The sequence below is a fragment of the Stegodyphus dumicola genome, chromosome 1, assembly GCF_044657685.1.
Source record: "Stegodyphus dumicola isolate Sdum_Otavi_A_Nest chromosome 1, ASM4465768v1".
In the NCBI taxonomy this organism is placed as follows: domain Eukaryota; kingdom Metazoa; phylum Arthropoda; class Arachnida; order Araneae; family Eresidae; genus Stegodyphus; species Stegodyphus dumicola.
In genome coordinates this window covers 66,141,481-66,159,090 of record NC_140768.1, presented here as the reverse complement: position 1 = coordinate 66,159,090, position 17,610 = coordinate 66,141,481, and the positions used below count along the sequence as shown (strand labels likewise).

Below are 17,610 nucleotides of genomic sequence, written 5' to 3'. Positions count from 1 at the left end.
CGTCTTGTCACATTAGTACTAAACTATATTTATGCGCGATGACTAATACAATAGGAGAACTAGTATTTAAAATAAGCTTCTTGTCAATCACTTACTAAAATGTATTTAAGTGGTTATGATTTTATGTTTATATTTTATATTAATTATGAGTATTAAGTAGGTACTGCTTGTAAAATTCTTGCCAATCTAATTTCTACTAAAAATGAATATGTGCCTCTCGCTTTTATGCACTTTATTTTTACCAATATCAACAAGAAAGTTATGCGAAATAAAGATACTGTTGCGTTATATTTATAGGCAAGAGAGAAATTCTGCTTTCTCATCAGATTTGTATGGGATCACTTGAAAGAATTTGCCGATAGTTTGAAGATTGGTAAAGATTGTAACTTTATTTAACTTTTGGACTATGCTCAATGCAAGCTGAAAATAACTCCCGTATAGCTCAACTATTGAGAAACCTCCTATAGCAATAAATTCTATAATTTTTTATATTGAAATAATCACTAAATATTAAGAATTTAGAAAGCAAAATCTTTCGGAAGCTCATATTGAAAACAATCAAAGTTAGATGACAAGAAAGTGCACTAGAATCGCTCAATAAACGACTCTGAGCTAGTAGCGTGACGAAATTTCTTATGAGATCGTGTTGAATAAAGGATGGTATGGCAAATCCGCGTTCTTTTCTTTCAAAATGAAAAATAAAAGATCTCAAAGAATTTAACAACTTCGACTCAGCAGTAAGGTTGTCGTATTTCAAATCCAATACCTTTAGTTCTATTATTAACAAGTCAAAAATTATTACAAACAAAGCATTTGGACTACGTTATGGGAACATAATTATATATATACATATATATATAATTGTGTTGCCATAACAGTATAAAATTATTGTTTAACATAATTATTGTTTATAACAGTATAAAATTATTAACTCCCTACTTTATTAAATCAGTGGGAATTCAACGTTTTACTTTCGGATATGGGTATTAACTTTTCTTGTCTTCAAACCTTAGTTTACAACCCCAACGGAATTTGGGAGGGGAGGAAGGAAGCGATAAATATTGGTATGTGAATGAGTTCAAGCAAAATGCCTATGATTTTAATAAATGGAAAAGAATAATAGTTATCTTTTGAATTTCGTGGAAGTAATTTATTTATACAATATTTTTAATTTGATACCGATTTAAAATCTGAATTTCTCGGCGATTTTTTTTAAGTGATCCTGCAAAGCCTTTTATTATTATCTAAAGATAGCGATAGCATGCATAATTCTTCTACATAATAATGTATTCCACATAATAACACATCTACATAATACAGTCTTCTACATAATAATGTATTCTACATAATTCTACATAATAAGTGATCCTGCAAAGCCTTTTATTATTATCTAAAGATTTATTATTATCTTTATTATCATGCATAATTCTTCTACATAATTATGTATTCTACATAATAACACATCTACATAATAATGTATTCTACATAATTCGTCTACATAATAACACATCTACATGATACATTCTTCTACATAATAATACATCTACATATCCTTAATTTCTCATATACATCATTGAAGAATAAAAATAATGTATTTTAATATTTTGATAATATTATTCTGTATATTGGTTTTAAATTACGGATTTTCTTTCCAGGTGTCTTAATACCTCAAGGGACAATTCGAAGAGGTGCCCGATGCAGCACAGCCAAGGCATTTTTACAACCAATCAAGAAAAGAAAGAACTTCGACGTAGTAACGTATGCCTATGCGACTAAGGTGAATATTTTTTATTGATTATCAGTTTATTAGTTTTACAATTTATTCGTTTCTGAAGATTATAAAATTTTAGTAGCTTCGTAATTTAGTAGTTTCGTAGATTATAAAATTTTAGTAGCTTCGTAGATTATAAAATTTTAGTAGCTTCGTATAGAGTTACCAAATTTAAAGTTATCGTCGTTAGCGTCTGGTGTTTTACTTTACAATATTTTTGTTGGAAAATATACCTCCAATTTCACCTTCTTGACAACATGCTTGAACTCTGCAGAGTTTTTTTTTTTTTTTTACCGCAAGGCTTATATAGAGTTTTTAATTTCGAATAAATTTTTGAAGAAAAAAAGAATTTTCGGCTTATAATAAATAAGATCGGCTTACATGGAAATATAGAATATGTATTTTTAATCCTTTTTTTGGGTCATACCGAAGTTTTTTCTTGACAACATCAAATATTAATGCGTACTGTAATTAATGGTTGTTTTTCTTTGGTTGGTTTAGGGCTATCTGCCTAAGGGGAGGGATGCCTTCGTGGAGGGCTTTCTATGTGAAACTGGCTCGTATACACCGTACTGTAATTAATGAAAAAAGTGATAATGCAATAAATCAGCAATATCATTTTTGTCACTGTGGCGTCAACCCAAAATTTATAATAAGATATAACTCTAATAGTAACTAAATAAATAAATGAAATTTTAAAAATTAGAAATCTAAATGGCAACAAGAACGAGGGCAGTAATACCAATGCAACATGCCGTTACATAATATGTGCAAAAAATTGCATCAAGTCAGTAAATTTACACATCATTAAATTTCCATTTCACTTCTATTACATCTCATTTCTTTCCTTTCGTTTCCCCCCTCCGTTTTTTGTGAAACTGAGTTAACGTGTTTGGCCCAAATTACAGTTTGGTTCATTTTTGATATTTTCTTTTTTCTCTCTCTCTCAACTTTCCTTTTTTTAACTCCTTTTTCTGCATTGTCACGGACTGTAACCGCTGGTTTGAGGTAAATAAAGTATGTACGCACATTCCTCGCTGCATACATTCCATTCTTAAAACGAGTCTTCAGTCTTTCGGAATATTTTTTTTCAATCAATTACATCGAAGATGCCATTTTTTTAATAACTAGCCTAACTTTCGTCAAAATATCTATTTCCATCAATTCTCAATATTATTTTCATTTTTATGCAACTCATACTTGCTGTTATGGATTCAAAGACTTGAGCAATAAAAATTATTAAAGGTTTCTTCGGATCATGTAATTATAATCAAGCAAATTATTGCAAAGAAATGTGAATATGATCGATAACATTCGCCTTATTCTTCAGGCTTTTCGTCTAATAATAACTATAGGTTCCCTCAAGTAATATCTGACCTTAATAAGCCACTTATGAGCTAAATATTCCAGTAGTTAATTTGTACATTCTTTGAAGCTCTATCAACAGGATAAGAAATGTATAGCAACAAAAGGAATATCTGTAAAAGGTTGAATAGGGATAAAATTGTTTTCTTCATGCACATATAATAATGCAAACTGTGTTACATTATAAGGTATTTCTCCCGCCTTCTTAGCATGCCTTCGTAATGTAGTGTTCTGCACGCTGGGCGCGTCTTCCAGAGGTCTGTGGTTCGAATCCCGGGCAGAGCGGTGCTCATTTGTCATGACCCCTGCTTCCAAAAAATACCTAATGGCTCTACACTGGTGCCCGAACTAAAAGGGTGGTGGATGATGATTCTCCACACCCAGTATTTGGCGATTGGTTCCCCTAAAACAGCAATCGCCCTTTAAAAGGGAAAGTATATAATATATTTGTCCCACTTTCTTAGCATGCCTTCGTAGTGTAGTGGTCTGCACGCTGGGCGCATATTCCAGAGGTCCGTGGTTCGATTCCCAGCGAGGATATTGCTCATTTTTCATGATTCCTGATTCCAAAAAATACATAATACCTCTACAACATATAAAAGTTATTTGAAATGATGATTATACGCTTTTATTTCCTGAAATATAGCTGCTAGATATGTAATTCCGCTTAATATTTTTTTAATAAAGCGGAAAATTTTGAAGCAAATAGCTTCAATTATGTAGATGGGAGATTCTAGAAGAAAGCAAAATCTGACTTTTTTATAATTGCGTTTTAAAACTTCTTACTAAAATATTTATTATGTTATTTTACATTTATATACGATATTCGCAGATAAATACTTAAACATTGCTCTCAATTTACCAGCTTCAAATTTGCAGTGAATATGGTTTTACCCCAAAAGAAATATTTAATCACTAAAATGAGCAGCTTTCAGTTTGTATTCAATTCTCAGAAATTTCATTATGAGTAAAACTAACCAAGCAACTTCATTATAAATAAAATGACAAAGGTCTTCAATTTCGCTCTTGATTATATCTCCGAGTTTTGAATATTCAAGAAAGTGGACGTTTATTAAAATGATGAAGCAATGATGAATACTTTATTAAAACTAAAAGTTTTGCTCTTAGGATGATCATAGAAATTTTTTTTTTTAATAGAACGTTCTTACCAGAGAGTTGAAATTATTTACATAAAATTCTGTACTTTATTTCAAGAAACATTTTAAACTACATGTCTGTAATCAATATTTAAGGAATTAGAGCCTTTAGACACGTAATCGAACACCGTGCTGCATTATGTCAACATGTACCACTATTTGTTTTTAAGCAAATTATATAAATTTGTTGTTAATAGCTTAAAAGATAAATGAGAATGAAATTTTGCTTAATTTATTTTCTCACAAAAGCGTGTCTTTAATTCTTGTGAAATTCTCACTAGTTTTAACACTTAATCATAGTAGCTACAAAAATATTGCTCTTTTCCTGCACAGGGCCTCAAAGATCGCTGATATAAATTAGGGAACGTTATTTATTTAGGGATGATATGACTTGTAGCTTTTGTTGCTGTTTTCTTATCCATATTACATGGAACAATGATTGCCAGCGCCTACTCCGAAAAGAGGTTGGACTTCTATTTTCCACCCCCCAGCTTTGAGGGAGAGCACCCCGGGAGGGGGATCCGGAGGTTCCCCCCTCTCCACTTCCACCAATTACACGAGAGGACTTTCGGATCGCCGTATATTTAAAGTGCCGCCATGCCGCACTATACATTTACAAACATCCATGTCTTCTCCGGGGTTCGAACCCGGGCCCTTCGGTACCGTAGTAGGCTTCCCTAAATCACTATCCTGTCTGGTTTGCATTTCTAGCTTTTAATATTTGTTAAATGGGCTAATATGATTCTCATGAGAATAATTTATTATTAAGTTATTAAAGTATTTCAGAACTAGTGCCTTCCGAGTGTGGTAACAATCTGTATGGTGTATGGTTTCTTTGCCATGCTTAACGGCTAGTCTTAAAGCTTATATAGTCACTTGCGTACAGCATTGCTTAACATTTTTATTCTATTTTCGTAAAACGTTTTTACCTTTAAGATTTTACTTTTAAAGCGAATCAAATTTTCGAAGCAATCCTCCAGCATTAACGCCATTTTCATCTTTTTACCTTACAATTTTGCCTTAAATCTTTCAGTAATATATTGCGATTACATCTGATTAGCATTAAACTTAAGCGTTTATCAATTTTTTAAATTTCATCTATCTTCTAATTAAACTCTTATTTTTTATATTATATTTATTTGAACTAAAAGAACGATTCTTCTTTTTATGTTAACTTTTGTTTCAATTATTATTATTCAGAGTGTGTTTAAGCATTTTTAAAACAGCTGTTTTTGAATTATGCGATAGGAATATTTCTCTTCGGAATGCGCAAAAACATATCCTTCCACACGTTGTTTACTTGCAACATTTTGAAAGAAGAATAAATTTAAAAATAGTAAATTGGGTTTCTCATTTCAAATAACAAACTGCTGCCAGAAATTTTTCAAAGCAATTTTTAGTAAAGGAGAAGCGGTAGTCGAGAAGGTTATTATTCTCAAAACGACATTTTGTGGCGTTTCAGTATAAACGGTGAATCACTTTTTAAATTGTTGCCACCAATTTTTATCGCCCTCTATTATATTTAAAGAAATTAAATAATGAAGAATCTGTATGAATGTATTGTGATACTTCTTTGGCGAAATGAAGCAACTCCAATGATGGAACACAGCAATAACTTTTATTTAACACTCAAAAAAATGGCGACATACAAACAAGAAGAGAAAACATATTCTAACATTTAAAAATAAATTACATTCTTCGTGCGAGAGTCGCACGTGGCACTCGAGTCTGGTTTCAAATATTGCCATTCACAAATAACTTAATGTTCATCTATTTAAATTATTTAAACTACAAGATTTTAATACTATTTAAAGCTGTTACAACCTCCCCCAACGGAGAGACTTTTTCCGAAGGGAAAAGTTCTGTAAAATTTGACAGTTTAATAAGCTCGGCTTGCTCAATTGCTTAAAGAGCAAAGGTTATTTCTCTTATAAATTTCTAAATTTCAGGCCAAAAAATTTTAAGTTTTAAACAATACTTTTACACCACATTTAAAAAGAAAGAAATGGAGAACGTTCAAATACATTAGTTGAGCATACATTAAACAATAAAATTAATTTTAAACGTGGTTACATACACTAAGAGTTACATTACTTAATTCTACTCAGAACATCTACGTTCTTGTGCAAAGATCCTTTGCGACGAATGACCTTAAAATTATAAGGTTGTAATGAGAGTGCCCAGCGCATCAATCTAGAGTTACATTTGGCGTTGGATTGTAGCCAGACCAAAGGATTATGATCAGTTTGAATCAAGAATTCTTGCTGACCATCCAGATAAAAATGCAGTTTCTTGATAGCGTAGATGATAGCAGCGCACTCCTTTTCAGTAGTACAATAATTCTTTTCAAACTTAGTAAATTTTTTTCTTATATACAAGATAGGATGTTCACGTTGTTCATCATCTAATTGGCATAGTACTATACCCATGCCATTGTCTGAGGCATCGGTTTGTATAATAAACCTTTTATCAAAATCGGGAGCATACAGAATTGGTTTCTTGCATAGCAACTCTTTTAAATTTTTAAAAGCTCTGTCACATATTTCAGACCATTGTATATTTCCTTTTTTTGTTACCCCCTTCAAAGCGTCCGTGAGGGGTGAAGCAATTTCTGAAAATCTCGGTATGTACTGGCGATAATACCCTACCAGTCCTAAGAAAGCACGTACTTCTGTTTTGGTTTTAGGTGTAGGATACTCCTTTACAGCCAGGATCTTTACTTCATCCGGGGTTCGTTGTCCTTGTCCCACAACATGGCCTAGGTATCTCACTTGATCTTGTGCAAATTTACATTTTGATGGTTTTAGTCGTAAATTTGCTTTCTGTATTCTTTCTAGAACAGAAGTTAAGTTTTTAAGGTGCTCTTCCCAGTTTTCTGAGTAAATGGCAATGTCATCCAGGTATGGTACAGCGAAACCTTCGCATCCAGCCAGGACTTTAGTCATAACTTTTCTAAAAAAATATGGGGCATTTTTTAATCCAAAGGGTAAACGTAGAGGCCTGAAACTTCCAAAACTAGTTACAAACGTTGCATATCTTTGGGCTCTTTCTGTTAACGGAATTTGCCAGTATCCTCTAGATAAATCTAATAGGGTAATATATTTTGCTTTTGCTACAGTTTCGATACGTTCTTCAATATTAGGCAAAGGATAGTGTTCAGTTTTAGTAACAGCATTGAGTTTACGATAATCAATACAAGGCCGAGGATCCTTTGATGAAGATTCTATCAAAATCATGGGAGATGTATAGTCCGATTCTCCCGGCTCTATAATTTTAAGATCGAGCATTTTCTGTATTTCCTTTCTGAGAATTTCAGTCTGTCGGGGTGACAGTCTGTATGGCTTTATTTGTATTGGTTCGTTATTTAATAGCTCAATATCGTGACAAACTAAGTTTGTTAGTCCAGGATTATTTGAAAAACAACCAGAATATTTCCATAAAATCTTTCGTAAATCTTCTATTTGCTCGGATTTCAACCTTTTCTCGAGTTCATTCTCCTCTATGATGTCCGAGAAATTTAATATACTTGGATTGGAAGGTAAACGAGGAATGTCATTGATGGTAATCCTGCTGTTCTGATGGCTGTGCGTTGGTATCATAATGGTAATCCTATTCAGAGTGAAACTACAGAGAATGAAAAGACAGAGCTCACGTTGAAGAATTTAACCAGAGAATAAAGTGGAAATTACACGTGCAGGGGAATGAATACTGCCGGCTGGAGCGTCGATTCGGAGCGGCAGTATTTGGACATACACTATCCTCCAGGTTCTGCCAGCATATCGCAGATGGAGCCCACGGCAGTGAAGGGGCACACAGTCGCCTTGCTTTGTCAACTGGACTACTTAGGACATCCACCAGCTTCCAAATATTTGTGGGAATCACCAACGCGCGTCATCAGTAATAACGCCTCTTCAAACCAACATCAGCGACAGGTTTCTACAGCGGCTTCAATCCTCAGCATGGAAAATGTCAGCGCAGCATCTGAGGGAATTTATTTCTGCGCGGGAAGGAACGAAGTTGGCACTGGCCCTTTAGGGCATTTTACCCTTAAACTCAGTGCTCCCCCATCGTTCGTACGAGCGCTGCCTGCGGAATCAGGAGCAGCCCGGAATGCATCGGAAGTCCGGTTGATCTGTCATGTGGAATGTGATCCATTGTGCAACGTCACATGGTTTCGAGGCACCGATTCATTGCAGGATTCTAAGTTCTTTGTCACAGAAACTATTGTTCTGGATCCAGACCCGAAAAGGAACGTCCTCAAGTTCGTCGTAAGCACACTATCTTGGAGTCTCAGTCACCTTCCGGCCACAAGTTTTGATTTCAGCACTTTTACCTGCGTGAGCTCTGGTAATGTTCTTGGACCAGGAGTCAATAGCTCGACGCTTTTCAGAATTGAATATCCTCCAGAGAATATCCAGGTATCTCTGAATTTAATTGACATCGTCGAAGGAGAGCCACTTCAGTTATCATATTAATCATTTCTGGTCTTTTGTAATATGGTTTAAGCATGTTAATGTGATATACTTGATTTGGCTCATTTTGTTCCTCGAAACTTACAATATAATTGGTTTCTGAAATTTTCTGCTCTATTTTTCCAGGTCCTTTCCACTGTACTTCTAGTTTATTTTGACGATTCGTTGATAAAACAAGAACTAAATCTCCTCTAGCAAATTCTCTTTTCACTGCGTTTCGATCGTACCATGTTTTCCTCCGTTGTTGAGCTTCTTTCATGTTTTCCACGGCAAGTTCTTGGCATTTCTTCATTCGATTAATAAGTTCGAAAACGTAACTGACAACATTATTACTTTCTTCAATCGGTTCTAGCCACTGCTCATAACGTAAAGTGACTGGCGTTCGTAGGTTTTTGCCATGAACTAATTCTGCTGGTGTAAAACCAGTGCTTTCGTGTGTGACTGTTCTGAGAGCAAAAAGAACTGATGGTAGATAATTCTCCCAATCCGAAGTCGCTCCTATACATACGACTCTTAACACCCTTTTTAGCGTTCTATGGAATCGCTCAACGGGATTACTCTGCGGATGATACACAGAGCTTCTTACATGTTTAATGCCGAAACGCTCCAAAAATTCCTCTGTCAAAGCACTGACGAAAGATGTCCCCTGATCTGTTTGGATCACTTTTGGGAAACCCATACGACTGAAAATCTGTAAGAAAGCATCAATCACAGATGGCGAAGAAATGTCTGTCACCGCTACAGCATCTGGATATTTGGACGACATACACAGAGCTGTAATAATATATTTTTTTCCAGTCTTCGAAATAGGTAGCGGACCAACGGCATCGGCATTTATTTTAGTGAATATTTCGGAAATTACTGGTACTAATGTCATTGGAGCCTTCTTTTTGTCATTTCCTTTTCCAGCGCGCTGACAAGCATCACAGGTTCTTACAAAATCTTCAGTTTCTTTGTAACACCTCGTCCAGTAAAAATATCTAGCAAGTCTGTCTTTGGTCTTTTTGACACCCAAATGACCAGAAGTTCCTTCGTGGCACATCTTTATAATTGACGGCTTGAGTTTTTCAGGTATAACGACAAGCTGTCTTTCAAAGCCCATTTTATCCGTCGTTTTTTTAACTAAAAGTTCTTTTCCTGTCAGACTATAGTTCTCATTTTTGCATGTACCTTCTTTAACTTCTTGGATGATTTTAGACAGTTCCTTATCAGCAAGCTGAAGTTGTGCAATTTCTTCTGAGTCAATTTTTACCAGTTTCATGAGAGCTTCATCTTCCGTATTTAGTTCCGGTAAATTATCTTCTTCTTCAAAAACATCTCTGGATGCTTTATTTTCTTCCTTCATCGGTTCCAAGAGCTTCTCTTCAGCTATTTCTCTTTTCCTTTGAGCTCTAGTAGAGACAGCATTAACCTGGTGAGGACAACTATCAGGCTCCTTTCCTTGTTTATTCAACAGTGCAAAAGTTCGATTGCCTAATAAATACCTTCCTTTGTCGAGTTCATTTCTAATAATGGCAGCCTTAGTTATTACTCGCCCAAGATCGCAATTTAGTTCGATTTCAGCCAATGGTAAACAGGTTGGATTCAAGTCTAATGGCTGTTGCACCCACACATTTTCACCTGTCAGCATTTCCGGCGTGATGTATTTGCGACAAACTATATCGATACTAGCACCTGAATCCCTTAATATAGGAATTTTATGATCATTTACGTAACCCGTACTAGTATAAGGTAATAGAAATTTATCATCTGGTTTTGCACTAATTCTGTTAAGATTAGCAGGAGATTCAGTACTATTCTTAAGTTTTGGACATTGGGGCCTTAAATGTTGATAGGACCCACACTGATAGCATTGTGGCGTCTTTCGTTTTTCATATTTATCATCTGGACGTGGACTTCTAGGTCTATGAAACAAGCTTTGCGTATTAAATCCTGATGACATTTTGTTTTCAGTTTTATTTTTATTATCTGAACTCAATTTACCTTGAGTTAGTGCATTGTATCTTTCTTTCTGCCTATCCACTACAGGCTTTTTTTTAAAGTTTCCGCAAACGTTTTCATAGGCATCAAGTTTTTCAGCTAATTTTTTAGATGAAATCATCTCTACCCACTCATCAAGAAAATGATCTCGAATTTCAGGAGGAACTCGACGCTTAAGTTGGTCAATCACCATCAAATCTAGCAACTGATCAAAAGTCTTAACTCCTAGACCAGTCACCCATTCCTTGCAATAATTTTCTATTTCATAATTGAAATCCACCCATGTGGATTCGGTACTCTTTTGATGTTTCATAAATTTCTGCCTAAACTTTTCCGGGCTTAGTTTAAACCGTCTTAACAATAAATTCTTCACGTGTTCATAGTCTTTAGCTTTATCGGAGGGTTCTCTAGCTATTAACTGGGTTACTTCGTAAGGAAGTAGTCCTAGTAAATGAGATACAAATTCTTCTTTATCAATTTCAGCCCATTCTGCTTGCCTTTCAAACAATAGCAAATATAGACTGATATCTCCTTTCTTGTCATCGAATTTCTGCATAAGGTGACGCAGCTCCGTTTTCGGCCGGATCTGTCCGGTATTTTGAGACTTTGTCTCTGCTTCAAGTCTTAATCTCTCTAATTCATACTGTTCTTTCCTTCTCCGCTCTTCCGCTTCTTCCTGTCTCCTACGTTCTTCTCTTTCCCTTTCCTCCCTCTCTTTCCGTTCTTCCCTTTCCTCCCTCACTTTCCGTTCTTCTATTATCGTGTCTAAGACTCCTTTGACGAATACTTCATCATAATCTCTACTTTCAACAATTTTCTGTTTTAAATCGACTATTTTCAAATCTGCAGTCACATGAACTCCCAGTTCAGCCGCGAGATTTTGCAAATCTTCCTTACGAGCTCTTCCTAAGTAAGACATTGTTTCTATGTTTAAAATTAACGAACACTGTTTTCTTTATATTTCCTCAAAATAGCTCAATTCAATTACTTTAATTAATTAATGCAGTCAGGAATCACGAAATTAAATGCACTTTGTTAAGTACGTATACCTCAAAAATGAAATATTTAAATTATATGAAGTTCATTCTCTCTACCACATTAATTGTGATTAAAATAAGAATATTAACATAGAGCAATATATATATCTACCGTCTGCACAACTAAAATGAATATTAAATATAATATCAAATACGGTAATAAAATAAGACAATTTAATATTAACAGGAAATAATAATCTGGTATCGCTAATATTGCGTTCAGTGATGAACTAATAAAATAAAGCAATTCTATATGAACAGGAAGTAATAATCTGGTATCACTAATATTATGTTCAGTGATGAACTAATAAAATAAAAATACGCACGATTATTCGATCTTGGTCGGTGCCTCCAAAATAATTAAGACTGTGATACTTCTTTGGCGAAATGAAGCAACTCCAATGATGGAACACAGAAATAACTTTTATTTAACACTCAAAAAAATGGCGACATACAAACAAGAAGAGAAAACATATTCTAACATTTAAAAATAAATTACATTCTTCGTGCGAGAGTCGCACGTGGCACTCGAGTCTGGTTACAAATATTGCCATTCACAAATAACTTAATGTTCATCTATTTAAATTATTTAAACTACAAGATTTTAATACTATTTAAAGCTGTTACAGTATGTATGTTTCTCACACTGAAAAAACAACGGTATCTAGAGCCATCAAATTTTGAATAATATAATCCTCCACCCGAACATTGGCACGTGGAAAGCCCGAATTTTGAATTTGTTTTACTATCTATTTCATATTTTGTAAAACGTTAACGAGTTAATTGACAAAGTCACGATTTCGAAGCGAGCATTGGCAACACTGTACAGAAGAAAAAATTATCTCCAGCCCGCGAGACTTTGTATCAGATATCCTAAAGATATGCTTATTTAAATATTTTGGGATATTGCTGTTAAACTGAATTTTCTAGTTTAATTCCGAAGAATATGATATTTAATAAATTAAGATAATACACAAAACTTTAAAAAAAGTCCCTTTGGGCGTAATAAAATCTGAAAGCTTGTTTAGCAAAAACGACATGAAACGATAATTTGTGAAGGCTAAAGTTCTTTTTGCTTCAAGTTCAGATATATGCTTTATTAGGTTTAAAACATTACAAGATAATCAAACCTCGTTTCATTCATTCAAGGATAAAAGTTATATAATTTTAAAATCGTTTCTTATATATGATCTCTCAAGAATGTAGTTAGATAAGGAAGAAGATTTCCATTACGATTCTGCATCCTCACATACTATTGAAACACATTAAAATTCCTCAATGGATTAAAATTATCATTTTGTAAATTCTGAACAGTGTCTTCTGAAGAGACCTGATGATGCACCATGTAAATATTTCTTCTTTGTATAGGACGGGTATTTGGAAAAGTTATTAAACGTGGGAAATGTCTCTTCTCTAAGAAGTCTTTAAAACAGCTTTTGAAGAAGAGGTGAAGAAAATCCTTGAAGAAATGATATTCCATGCTTTAATTATGGTTACATAAGTGTGAATTAATGTCAAAGGCAATTGCAGTGAGAAACGTTGCTCTGCAACATAAATCAGTATGATCTTGGAACTACGAAATGGCTACAAACAGGTCCAAATTTGATATTACTGACTGTTGCTAGAAAAGACACAATAAATTATTATTATTCATTTATATTATTATTATTGCATTTTAATACAGCATCTGACTCTTTGAAATAAATTATAATGCTGCTGAAAATTCCGTAAAAACTTCTTTATATTTCTGACACCACTAAATAAAGAATTGCAGACCATTTTTGAAAGAATCATCAGAAACAGTAAGTGTTTTTGTAGGTTTCTAAGCACAGATTTTTATGCTACTTACAGTAGCAAAAGTGTATTTCTATTTTAAACAATTGCCGAATTTATATGCCTTTGTTTATCTGTGGGATGAGATTTACAGAAAATCTGTATAATTCAAGTAGTTTTGATTAACTCTAAACTGAAACATAAATTCCATACATCACTATTTATTAGAAATAATTTCACGTCACTACTTTTTCCAGATCCACTTTGATCATTTCAAGAGGGCCAAGGCAATTGAATTTGATCGTTTAAAGATGACTTACATAGTTAAAGCTAGAAGAGAAATCATTCTGTCTGGAGGATCTATCAATACTCCACAGTTATTAATGCTGTCCGGGATAGGTCCAAGGCATCATCTTCAGGAACTCGGGGTAAGTGTTTTATAAGTACATTTTTAAACCAGGAGTATTATTTTCACTTTTATTGAACAGTTCTCTTTCTTTTCTTTCAGTTTTTTCTTTCTGAAAATAAAATGCAGAAAAAAAAGCGATTAAATGACTTTTTTCCTCTGTAAAATATATTTTATATTTGCTTCTCTGTAAAATATATTTTATATTTGCTTCTCTGTAAAATATATTTTATATTTGCTTCTCTGTAAAATATATTTTATATTTGCTTGGACAGTTTTTTTCGGCATTCATAGCTCTCTTTCAGTTGGTTTGCAAACATATAGCTATTTTAATTTTCATAGCTAAAACATCTACAATTTTCATCCGTTTTTATTCATCTTTTTACATCTTTCAAATATTTGAAAACTTACATAAGGGTACCAGAAGTAGGGCAGCCCGACCCACCTAGCCAAACAATTTACGATGTAATATATAATAGAAGATGTAATAGATAATCGGGTAAGATTTACGATGCAATAAAATAATAGGGTAAGATGAATATCCCTAATATTATATTTACATTTTTAATTGATAATTTTCGTTTTTTCCTAACTTTACTAAACTGTGTAACGCTCAGGCCGTGCACTTAGAAACATGGCAAGTAATGTTTGATTGTATGATATGCGTAGTCTTTGAATAGTTTATTGTATGGTACGCGTAGCCCTTTCCCGATTAGACGGCTCGTGATAGACAATTTGTATTCTCAAGGGATTTTCTCAGGTAATTTTTACTGTTTACTTACTTTTTATACTCTTTTGATTTCATCAGATTTCCTCTTTTGATATATATTCGGATAGTTATTTTAATGTCGGCTTACATTGGAAAGTTTTCAGCGACATAAAAATTTCATATAGTGTGAACTAATTATTTCATTTACATTACATTATACCATTTTTATACGCATATTTAAAGTTTATTTCTGTATTGCGGCTTTTTAGCGGGCATTGTTTTCTTCAGTTTCTTTTGCAATTTCCAATTCTAATTTTACACAATCGATAGAAAAAAAGCAGTTTGTGTAAAAGTATTGAACAATCCATATGAGAAACAGAAGATTGGTTTAAGACATGACAATCTACTATAAATAATGTGTTATTTACAAAATATCATTTTGAAACTTTTATAATTTATTCATGTAAACAATTAATTCCTTTTATGAACTGTAAAAATCACATATTATATGAATTAAATATAATTACATATATATATACAAATTAAGTTACTTTCTATACAAAAAACAATGCTTATCACAGATACAAAACCACAGGAAAGGTAAGAAATAAAATTTACTTATGTAAGACTTCATGACCCCTGAGATCAGAATTACTACATAAAATTAATAACTAATATTTACTCTTTGGCATTAAATAACAGTAAACATATACAATATAGATAAAAACTAAATATTTTGATTACGATATTAATATTCCAGCTTTTCGTGCTATGTATAATGTATTGTGAAGCATCATGTGTATTTGTGTTGCCAAGTTCTAAACGAAAAATAGCAGTAATTTCAAGTTTTAGATTTTTCTATTTTGTAACAAGTATTCACTTTTACTAGTATTTATGGTTGTATGATTTTTACGAGCAGATCAAGATTTAAAATAATAGCTTTTCTTTTCTAAAACCTAAATTAATTTTTCTTTTTAAAAATCAGAAGAATTTCAACCTTGCTATGGCGAAAGTTTATAAAATGAAAAGCTTTGCATTCAGCTTTCACCTAATTTACCTAGATATTTATTATTTTTGAATATGGCAAACAGCTTACTGCTTAGATAACTGTAAGAGAAGGGTTATCTTCGTGGAAGATTTTCTGAGAGAAAAGGCTCGTATTCACGTTAGACATGGTAAAATTCACAAAAAAAGTAACCGGCTCGTTCGCCTGGGCTTGAACCCAAACCAGTTCAAACTACCTATATTCAGCATTCGTAACCACTCAGCCAGTGGTGCAGTTGAAGAAAGCCTATGTCAACGTACCAAAATTTCATACGTTCAGAAAAATTTCAGTACTGTATATCGGTTGGAACACGCTGAGAGATCAAATTATCACAAAGATATTGTGAACGTATCTGTCAACATATGTTTTTAAATTCCTAAGCTTATCACTTAAATTCTTTTAACCAGTTTTCACTTTCTTGCAACTCAGCTGCAGTGTGATAGTAAAAAGAAAATGATAAAACAGAGCTGGTTGGTTAACTTGAATTCTTAAAATTAGGTCTTCTTCTGCTAGCATTTAGCGGATGGGAAAAACATATGTGTATCTGAAAGTCCGTTGGTTAATCTTCGGATTATGGTAACTTCGCGATTTTTTTGGCGAAAGCTTGGCGACCAACCCTGCTACAGCAACCTGCTAGTTTTTTTGGGTGGGACGCCATTTTGTTTTCACTATGTAAAGGCACGTTTTTTTTTTTTTTTTTTTTTTTTTTTAACTCAAAATTTTTATCCAACAATCTGCTAGCCGAAATACACTTATGCTAGAACTTTTATGGAACAAAAGTGCTTAATCATGACGAAGATTAGGTGCGAAATCGGGAGAAAATGCAGAATCTCCCACTGCTTGCCGCGTTTTTAAGAATTGCACATACACGGTATCCATGTACGCGTCGACCTATTTTCACTTAAAAAAACATCCCAGAATTGCACAAAAATGGCATTGTGCACACTCTTGACTTTATCCATGTACAATGCTAAAGTCCTAGCTAGTAACCTTTATCGCCTTACCAAAATGTCGCCAAAGTACCTGTTACTATATTCCAAAGATTAGCCAATCCGTTTATAATTTAGACTACTTAAAAAAAGTAGTATTACAAAAACTTTACATTTCTAATAAATGTAAGTTATTTTAAATGCTTATAATGTTAATAATAAATAATGTTGTTTTCATTAATAATGTTGTTTTCATTGAATAATGTCAAACTTAGATTTTTAATAAAGTCATATTTGAATCGTGTCACACTGAAATAAACCGAATGAAAACAAAATTCGGTTGTTTTCTTAAACTGCTTTAAATCAAGCTAGTTTAAGAAAAAGGGTCTGTAAAAATGAAATTCAGTAATACAAAATCACTCTTTTGCAAAAAAATCGAAGTGAAATGAAAGAAGTGATTGTTTTTGATAAACTGAATATGTGTATAGCTCATAACCAGAAAATTAAATGATTAAAAATTCAAGGTCATAGTACCCGTTCACGGCTCACAATCACCCACTGAGAGTTCAAATTAGTAATTGGTAGAACCACCCTTGGCGGAAATGCATACTTGAATTCGTCGAGGCAAGGAGTGGTATAGGTTCCTAATGTCATCCTGCGACACATTCTGCCAGGCATTCATCACTTGTCGCTCCGAATCTGCGATATGTAGTGGTTCCTGAATCTGGCGGCCTACTATGTCCCATACATGCTCGATTGGTGAAAGGTCTGATGACCTTGCTGGCCAATGAAGAGTATCAACTGCATGGAGACAGTCCTGAGATATGCGAGCGGTATGTGGCCTGGCATTATCTTGTTGGAAAATTGCCCCAGGATGATGTGCCATGAAGTGTAATGCAATCGGCCGCAGGATGGTATCAGCATATCTTTGAATTGTTAAAGATCTACGGAGGATGATTAAAGATG

At 33.6% G+C, this 17,610-nt stretch overlaps 1 protein-coding gene across 1 annotated transcript in view; it reads left to right on the top strand.

Moving 5' to 3' along the window:
- Positions 1–17,610, top strand: part of LOC118202899 (glucose dehydrogenase [FAD, quinone]-like) — a 184,538-nt gene that overhangs the window by 132,482 nt on the left and 34,446 nt on the right. The window contains exons 5-6 of the mRNA XM_085815908.1: positions 1,656–1,777; positions 13,813–13,983. Of these exons, the coding sequence (XP_085672034.1) occupies positions 1,656–1,777; positions 13,813–13,983 (293 nt within the window). The remainder of the gene's footprint in view (positions 1–1,655; positions 1,778–13,812; positions 13,984–17,610) is intronic.